This window comes from Palaemon carinicauda, chromosome 7, assembly GCF_036898095.1.
Source record: "Palaemon carinicauda isolate YSFRI2023 chromosome 7, ASM3689809v2, whole genome shotgun sequence".
Classification (NCBI taxonomy): Eukaryota; Metazoa; Arthropoda; class Malacostraca; order Decapoda; family Palaemonidae; genus Palaemon; species Palaemon carinicauda.
In genome coordinates, this window is record NC_090731.1 from 78,616,569 (window position 1) to 78,627,501 (window position 10,933).

Consider the following 10,933-nt stretch of genomic DNA (forward strand, 5'->3'; position numbering starts at 1 on the left):
GATAGCTAATCATATTATCAGTAAATTCGGAAACTGATGGTTTATAAGTCGGGAAACGTTTATACTCTAGTTTAAATAAGAATACATTCTGCAGTTGAAACATATTGACTGAGAAATTCCTTGTTACGATATGCAAGGATCGATTATCAAAATTATAGATGGCACCTAGATAATAAAATATTGGATAGAAGGCTATTACTAACCCTACAGAATTGAAGGTATTAAACTTTGAACCTCTTTTTATTAATTGTTGGTTAGAATGCAAACACAAATGTTAGCAAGGGCAAAAGCAAAATTTGCCGGGAACATTAATCGACGCATAAGCCAATGAAAGCTTTTTGTTTAATAAAAGGAAAAATTGGCAGATCAACAGATGAATATGTGTGTAAGGCGCCTCCAAATAAAACGAAAGTGAAGATTAGTCTACTGGATAAAGTGCATAAAAAAGAATATTTTCCAAACTCCATAGTAATCATTAAGCACTTGAAAGAATATTACATGCACCCAGTTGTTTTTGATACTTTTATTGGAAAATTCATATTTTTTGTGTCTTAATTTTGTTTCATTCATTTCCTTTCGCTCTTATAAACTAGAGTATCAATGAAACCTTTGGCCTTGTAATTCACTCTGAATTCTTGTAATACTTTAATGATAATATCATTTATCCTTTGACTCTGGATTTTTTCCTTTCGAATTCTTCTTCTACATCTCTTCTAAAAGTATCAATGATCCAATCGATGTTATGAATTTTGCTTTAGACTTATAATTCCTTCTTCTTTCCATTCCTGCTGCATTTGCTAAACGCTTCACTTTTCTCCATGTTTCCTACTGTGCTCCATTGTTCCTAAAACTCTCCTTAGCCTTTCAAGATTTTCTTTCCTCTTGATTTTATGATCCTCGTGAATATTTTTACCTAACCTCAAGAAGACCTTTGTTCCTTTGAGTTACGATCTCGGAGCTCTTTCTTCTTCGTAATTGGAAATTTTGCATACGTTTATTTCGGGAGGAAAATGGGTCATTTCATACACTTTGCAGATTGGTTCCTTCCATTCGTTTGTAGACTTCTTCTTCTTCTTCTTCTTCTTCTTCTTCTTCTTCTTCTTCTTCTTACCTGTGAGCATTGTACCTTGAATGTTCTGTTCAGATGAATAAATTCGCAAAGATATTTCTATTCAAAGATTTCTGAATTTTTATACCTGATTCTATCTCAATATTCTCTCAAGCCCTACTCCATAATAATAGACATAAAATGCTTTCAAATTAAGCAGTAGAATATTGAAAAAAGATAGTTATTTATCCCCCACCTTTCCAGTTATACTTTCATCCAGCATTTTCAACTGTCTTATCCACTTATCCACAGGTTTTTACCAAGGCAACCAGAGAAACGATTTCTTTCTTTTTTTTTTTGTTATTAACTGAAACCCTTGTCAATATTTTCTTTAAAATGCAGGACTGGATCACCACCATCTTCCAGTTCCGAATTACTTTCCAGATATCGCATTGCTTTTCCATTACCATTCTGTTGCTGTGACGAGGGGGCATTACTATGCACAGCATTGCTGAAATGATTCAGCCTCCAACCCATTAACCGGCGACTCGCGCACTCTCGCTTCGGTTCTCATGACTAAATGGTTCTCTCCCCTCTCACCAGTTCCTCTCTGATGGTACTTAATTTAGCTCTCTCTCTCTCTCTCTCTCTCTCTCTCTCTCTCTCTCTCTCTCTCTCTCTCTCTCTCTCTCTCTCTCTCTCTCTCTCTCGTGTGTGTGTTGTGCCATTATTCAAGAGAATAATCTATACTTGCGTTTATTGTTATGAGCTTAGTCACGGAATACTAAGATTTGGCAGGTCACTCACTAGCAATCTGTAATGTCTCTGGTGTTAATAATAATAATAATAATAATAATAATAATAATAATAATAATAATAATAATAATAATAATAATAATAATAATAATAATGAAAAAGATTCGCTTCGTTATACTTACTGGTATATAAACTATAATTCTTTTATGACGGCAAATTTGTGAGTAATAACATAATCTGAATGACAAGTACGAAGTTCTGGCTTTTATGGGTCACAAAGGGGGCCAGGAGGGTCGTATATTATTTAATGGTTTTTCGCTCCATAAAGGTTTTACGGATATCATATTAATGAAAGAGTTGAAAAGATACTTTTTCCAATAGAAATCATTGAGCTTTCAAGTGATCGCAAGAGAACAGTACCATTAGCACTAAAAATTATATATTTATCAAGAACTTAAATACGAACTAAAACTTTCGAAAAAGAAGAGAAGATCACTCGTATTGCATTATGAGACATCTGGAAATCTTGATTCTTAGATATGAATACAATTGAAGATTTCCTTTGATCTTTTGAACCATCCATGTAAGTGCAGCGTTCAAGTGTTAAATAAATGTTTTTCTTATTCTACTTACGCTGCAAATCTTGATAGATCTTAATAAGTCTTCTATGTTAAAGATGTGTACATGTGAAATGCGCTTTGATAATTTGAATATATCAAAGAGAATCTCGTCTAGGAAGAAACACGTTGAACTTTATATATATATATATATATATATATATATATATATATATATATATATATATATATATATGAGATATATATATATATATATATATATATATATATATATATATATATATATATATATATATATATATATATATATATATATTTATACGAAATATACGATTAAATCCTGACTAGTTTCGTGATGCTTCTTCGGAGGACTGATTTATTGAGAAAGGTTTCTTTACATTTTATAGGGAAAGTAAATGTACGAACATACATATAGAGGTGCACGGCACAATGACAATCCCATACCAGCTACCTGGGCTGTGGTCAGGTGTTTACTGGGCGGAGATCCGACCTCATTAGACACCTGCTAAAAAGGGTAATTTCTGGTGACAGGTAAATTCTTGTTTTTTGACTTTCAATACAGTCTATTTATATGAATAACGCTAGCCTTATCTATATAAATACATAAGAAAAAAAACTGTGTATATATAAAATACATCTATATATAAATGTATAAAAAGACATATACATACGTATACACAGACAGGCATTCATACACAAACATGCATAATATATACATAGACATATACATACGTGTACACATACTGGTATACATATACAGACACGTACATAGACTTACATATAAATGTTATTTTTACACACGAATAACGAATATATATATATATATATATATATATATATATATATATATATATATATATATATATATATATATATATATATATATATATATATACACATATACATACACATTTACATGCATACAAACACATAAACATATATACACATGTACACACACATATACATATACATACATATACATATATATACAAATACACGTGTACACATACATATACATACATCTATATATACATATATGCATATACATATACATACACATACATACACATACATACATATATATACACACATACATATACATATACATATATATACATATATACATATATACACACATACATAAATATAAATACATATATACACTTATATACCTATATATATATATATATATATATATATATATATATATATATATATATATATATATATATATATATATATATATATATATATATATGCACATACAGCATTATTACCATAAACATATAATCAAGTATATATCAATACTTATATCTAGCATAACACTATATAGTGCCAGTGTACTTATGCATACTATATAAAATAATTGTACCCTTTAATGAATGGTAGCTTAGGTCTAAATATTAGTTTCACAGCGACGTTACCTATTCAAAATACATTCAGTTTTACATTATGTGGTTAAAGTTTTTTTTTTTTTATAGCTTACAAATCTCTTTTTATATAAAGGCGTCGAGTTTATACATTCCATGACCAATATTCAAGTTGTTTTCAAAGGTTTCATTTATGAAACTGGACTCTATGATGTTTCTTTTCACTAAGTTATTTGAATGAACCAATTTCTTTGCACCTGACCTATTAATTGGTCACATACACACACACACACACACACACACACATATATATATATATATATATATATATATATATATATATATATATATATATATATATATATATATATATATATATATATATACTGTATATGTACATATATACATGGTACGATTTAAGCAATTTTATTGCATTAAAAAAGGTAACATGTTCACTAAATATTTTTCCACATTTCTCTCTCTCTCTCTCTCTCTCTCTCTCTCTCTCTCTCTCTCTCTCTCTCTCTCTCTCTCTCTCTCTCTCTCTGTGTTATTTCAGCGTGATAAATGCTTTTCCTCTTAAAGGCATGATAGTGTTTGAAAAAACGAATATTTGTTGTCGATAAGACTGGAGAAAATCTATTTCAAACACGAGGAAAGATATCCAGAACACAAACAAATCAGTTTATGTGCGGGAAGTTTTCTATAACGGAGGAGTTTAAAGACACACAAGTATGTTAAACTAATATTGCCCTTCTTAGGCCTATTGCATCTACCGGCTTATCAACTATGATGATAGGGATATGTTTTACTTCTGTTTATCTGTGTGTCCGTCCATTTCCCATCGTTCTGCTATAATCCAATTTATATTATTTAAAGGCTAGTTATTGTTTTTGGAGAAACGTTATTTAATAACTTTGCAGGTATGATTAGCTTTAAGGTCGGTCCTCTGATATCTAAAGGTCAGGGGTCAAGACGAATGTATCTTTGCAAAATTATTTGAAAATCGTGAATGTAATTTGACGAATTGGGAGAGAAGCACTCACCAGATTATTTTGTCGAGATAATTAACCTTTCAATATAATCAGCAGGAGATTAATAACCATAAGCCGAGGTTATATTTCCTTTAATAGCAAATTCTATATGGAGTGTTTCATATATATATATATATATATATATATATATATTTATATATATATATATATATATATATATATATATATATATATGTATGTATATATATGTGTATATATATATGCACACACACTATATATATATATATATATATATATATATATATATATATATATATATATATATATATATATATATATTCCTCGATGGATATATACATACATATATATATATATATATATATATATATATATATATATATATATATATATATATATATATATATATATATATATATACATACATACATACATACATATATACAGCAAATATGTTATTTCATGCAACCCAATAATTAAATCTGCATAAGAGATTTTGTGAGTTCAAAATAGATAAAGTATAAATATATAACAGGAAAATGAAAATATCATGGAAAAATACAGAACAAACCTAAAAACCCTTTTGTTATTCCAATAGTTTGAGTCATTATAAAGTCTATGTGAATTATCTTGATCATCAAATATAGTTAAACAAAGAAATTAAATTACTTTATTTTGGTCTGCGGGTGCTTTGGGACCGGCAATGAACAATTTCACCAAGCTGCGTTTATATAGAAATGAATAATGAAAATAAACGATATTACTAGAAAGGTAATGCTGTGGGGATAATGGAAAGCAGAAAGAAGCTCTTGAAGGCTGAGATTAATCTAGATTACGTATATCAGGGAAAGTAGAGGAACTACTGAAGAAACTTAGTATTAGAACGTGTAGAATAAATCCAGGATATTCAAGAAATTGCAAGACATATTTTTGAAAAGAGATTCAAAGTATTACCTCCGATGAGTATAAACTTGCACTGTATAGAATTCGTAAGGAGTTTTTAAACCGTTTAAGAAATGGTTGTAGGCGCACTAAATTTTAGGATAAGTAAAAACAAAATTAAGATGTCAAGGAGAAACTGTTTTTCATGGGTAGTGAAGGAAATAATCATTTGCTGATAATCTATTGAAAATACTGTAAAAAATTACGAAATTTAAGTTAGAAGTAGAATGAAAGGCTGTCACCAAGTCTCAAAGCTTTTATTTAGCTAATATAGTCAAAAACCATTTGATGAGGAATTTGTACCGCATGTGTTTCATACGCGCTCATACACCGTAGTGATAAGTTTTTTTTTTCTCTCTTTTTTTTTCTCTCTTGCTCTCTCCCGCACGGATAATAGAAGAACCTGTTTAAGCTTGCCATCGCATGTTTTAACAGTTTGGATTTGTGTGACATTTGTGACCTCAACTGTTTGTAAATAAGGTCGTTATCTGTTAGGTAAGCTTCACTTGCATTCACCTGAGTCTCTGTTTGGACCTAACAACTCCGTTGCCACAAATTCATTCGGAAACATCAAGGATGTCATAGACACCAACATATCCCCTTGCTGGTCTTACTGGTACTCCAAGAGAGAGAGAGAGAGAGAGAGAGAGAGAGAGAGAGAGAGAGAGAGAGAGGGAGGTGGGGGAGGGGGAGTTGTAATTGTTATTGAAGTTAACTGTAACAGAAATGCAAAAAGGCAAAAAAGAACATGATAAAGTTATCTAATTCTTCCTATCTCGAATAATTAATAGCCAAACATCACTAACTCATACGTTACAGAATTTTGAGATTCTTTAATTTTAAACATCCCTCTAGTTTATACACCTAAAGTCCCTACTATACTCCTCCATTTATAGTGTCAATATGTACATTACCCCAATTACACATATAGTTTTACTAGCTCCAAGAACCTAGTTACAGTTTTTCCTATGAATTAAAGAGTAATTCAATTTGCGTTATATCTTTCCACAACACTTTTTTATGGTCTATCACTCTATGTATATTTTGGTCATTCGCAAAACACTTCATTATTTCTGAATGTTATGTGATGCCTTCATGTTCACACATACTTTGCCATCTATCTCTTAGTATACTTCGGATTCATTTTCATAAATACTTTAGAAAATATCAATTATTAATTTTTCTGATAATTAGAAACATTAATAGATAATATAAATGACACAATTCAAAGAAGTCGGAGCCTGTATTAAGGTAAAAAACGAAAATGAAAGGCTTGAGGCCGAATGAGATTTGCATGAGGGATATTTAACATATAAAGTACACCATTATTATAAATTGTTGAATTTATCCTCAAATTGTGAAATGTTCTTACCTATAAATTGGTTTGTGTGTTCCCTTCTTATACCAGAGGACAAGTAAAGCCGGGTCACTAGCGATTGGAGACGACAAGTTGCAAAAGAGATTTGCTCGGCCCCCGACAGTTGACCAGACAGCTCTTGTAGGAGCTGAAATGAGAGGAAATCAAATGGTATTAGTTTTCAAGATAAATCTAGAAGCAATTTCTGAAATTAAGCAAATAGATCAAAATGGAATGTGAACTTCCAATGTGTTAAAACAGAGAATGTTGATTCAATTCCTCGTAGGTCACGTAATAAGCTTAGTGGAATCGTTAGCGACTATTAAATACAATTAAATCATGAGTCAAATAAAGTGATATGAGCATCTCTGAATTAATTTTCTGACTGAACCAATGTACTATTTACTTTTCGTTTTTTTTACATTTTCATTACACTGAAACTAAACACAACTGAATTCCTGTGATTTTCCTTATTTCTGATTTTCATTTAAGAAAAGTAACTTCCTATAGGACATTTTACTCTTGGTAATTGTAAATATTTGTTATAAATTTTGGCAAACAATATTTTCTTATTAATGGATAAAGATTCCCTCGAGATCAGCATTTTGCTCGCTAAATGGTGTTTTTTCTTCGTATTATGAGACAAAATTAAAAAATTGGACACGCATATAGGTGGATCAAGAAGCGGAGATGTAGCTATGACTATAAAGAAGATAGTAATGGAAGAGGAAACGGGAGAAGGGGATTGAGGAATAGAAAATGTGGGATGGGATGGAAAAAAAGAAGTGGGAATGCGAGGAAGATGGGTAGGAAAAAGAGGATGAGAAGAGGTGTAGAGAAGAGACTGAACGAGAAGTTTAAGAGGGGAGGGATTTAGAGGTTATCAAGGCAGAAGAAAGACGAGCATTGCAGCTTTGAGGTGGAAAATGTCCCCGAGTTAGAGATAAGGGTAAAGATGACCTCGGGATTTGGTTATTTCAAGAATTACTTTATCATAATATTCTTACGTATGATCTTCGCTCCAAAGGTACAAAAATTAAATCAAATAATGGCATCCAATTTCATTCTCTCTCTCTCTCTCTCTCTCTCTCTCTCTCTCTCTCTCTCTCTCTCTCTCTCTCTCTCTCTCTCTCTCTCTCTCTTGAAAACATGCACACCTAACCACACACTCTCACGCTGGCAAACTTGTGGATATGAGGGGAAACCCCATCTGCATATATATCTCTCTTTTCCGTGCCCCATATATGTATGAAGTATTACGAGGATATGCATTACTAATGCAGCAGAAAACTGATGTACAAAGGCAAGTCATATTTAGCTTTCATATCTGATCCTCAATAACCACAATAATACAGAAAATAACAGGGGAACTGTATACCCAGTAGAATGTCATGTTATTTTTATTGTTTATAAGGAGAATTATATGAAATATATCTTTTAATTGAAAAACGTATATGCTTATAGTATATGTATCGAATATCTGAATTCAAACTTTATACTTCTATAGTTTTTAAATTATCATTCAATAATAAGAAATATTTTTTTTATAAACACTGAAACAAATAACGGCAAGAAGAAGCAGCACTGTATTCCTGTGACCATCTTTGAAATATCTACCATATAAACGGCATCAACTATGTATATCATTTTCAATCGTTGATATCTAAATGCCCTTTTATGTCTTTTCTTTGACTTTCGGATAAGCCAATTTGGGAAAGGCATTTTTTTAAAGAAATCAGAATTGCTTATATATATATATATATATATATATATATATATATATATATATATATATATATATATATATATATATATATATATATATATATATATACTGTATATAATATATATATATATATATATATATATATATATATATATATATATATATATATATATATATATATATATATGTATATATATATATTCATTCCCAATAACAAAAATATGATTATGATTTTTTATATAGTATGGACTAAGATGATGCAGTCACTTAACATTCCCCGATTTGATTTTTTATTAAGTTTATTTTACAAGAGAATTTCTTTTCATTCGAATAACAAAATCGGTCTTCTTTTTATTCTTGTTATCAATAGCTCAAGATGTGAAGCAGTGTGCGTATTGAAATATAATGCATTGTCGAGTTCAGAACTTTATGACTCTGTTGCCTTAAGCATAATAGTTTTAATAACGCTAAAAACCATTTGATTAATACAGTACTGCTTTTTCATATCAACAGATGCGTAGAGAAAGAAATGGCTTTTAGTGTTGCTACTTATAAGAATTGTTATTTAGATAAGAAAATCAGGATAAGTAACCAAATGAGAATACAGATTCTATGCATTTAAAAATGAAAAGTTTATTTTCCTGAACAATTAATAAGTTTCAGATTATAAAAGAGATAATCAGACGTCTGTGGTTTATAAAAACAAAGGTTATAAAAATATATTTTTTTCACAAACATAGAAACCTCCTCAATATCTATAACGATTTGCCACTTCATCTAAAGTGATCTATAGCCTAAAGCGTCCTTCTAAACTCAAAATACTACTTTGATTTTCAACAATTACTGATGCACATAATATTTTCTCATATATATATATATATATATATATATATATATACATATATATATATATATATATATATATATATATATATATATACATACAAACATACATACATATATATGTATATATATATATATATATATATATATATATATATATATATATATATATATATATACACACAGTATATATATATACAGTATATATATATATGTATGTATATATATGCATATATATATATATATATATATATATATATATATATATATATATATATATATATATATAACTTCCAACATTAAAAAATACTGGACAAAATTTATATTTTACAAGTTATTGGACGATGCCTGTCATCTCCCATGGCAACCATGATATCTTGCCTTCTCTCGTTTGCATGTAATCGACATGACTTACCATGCGTGGTAATCTCACTTGTTTTTCCCTTTTGGTGAAGCCAACAATTTAATCGTCTTTCTCGTTCTCACAAAAAGGGTGAAGGCAAATATGAATTCTAATTTTCTTTTGGTTTCTTCATGTTTTTATTTGACGTATTTAACGGAAAATAAAAATAAAATAAATACACCAAGATGACCAAAAGAGTTGACGATATCCTATATAATCTGTTGCAATATGAGAGAAAATATAAAGGATGTTTTTAATCAAATCTGTGTTTAAATTTGTTACCTGTCCTTTGGTCTTTCTAGTTAGCTTCTTTCTAAATTGGTGCTCGAGTCCATGTAGGAAGGAAGAAGAGCGCCCCAACACACGCGCACACACACACAAACACTGGAATTGTTATTGAGAGGCTCTGTAATCCAGGATATTAGGATTCCAGTCCTGGTGTAAAGAAAACGTACCAGCGAGAATTCCAATTTGTTCCTTTTACTCTACTTCTCACTGTTCGTCTTTTGTCAATGTTGTTTAAATTGGACTCCTGACTGGAACAGGTGCAGCAATTAATTTCTTAGTTACGAAGGAGAACGACGTAACACTCGTTCAGAGAAGAAGGAAACCGTCTGTGTAGAGTTATTATCAAGATCTTTTTATTCATTGATTGTACTTGAATATGACTTATTGTTTTCTTTACTTATGAAAGTCCCATTGATAAGTCTCAGATTCCTGGATTATAATGTGAAATATTTAGTGTAAAAATTACTTATGCGTTACCGCCTGATACTGTGATATGGATGTAATGTTCTGACAATTATGATTGCATTTTATGAAGATATAAAAAAATAATAGGACAGAGTAAATTTTTTATAGAAAATTATAAAAGAT

At 29.8% G+C, this 10,933-nt stretch overlaps 1 protein-coding gene across 2 annotated transcripts in view; it reads right to left on the bottom strand.

The window, feature by feature from the left end:
- Positions 1 to 10,933, bottom strand: part of LOC137643596 (neural cell adhesion molecule 2-like) — a 392,266-nt gene that overhangs the window by 92,046 nt on the left and 289,287 nt on the right. For both annotated transcript variants that reach the window (XM_068376318.1, XM_068376317.1), the window contains exon 2: positions 7,101 to 7,233. In XM_068376318.1, the coding sequence (XP_068232419.1) occupies positions 7,101 to 7,233 (133 nt within the window). The remainder of the gene's footprint in view (positions 1 to 7,100; positions 7,234 to 10,933) is intronic.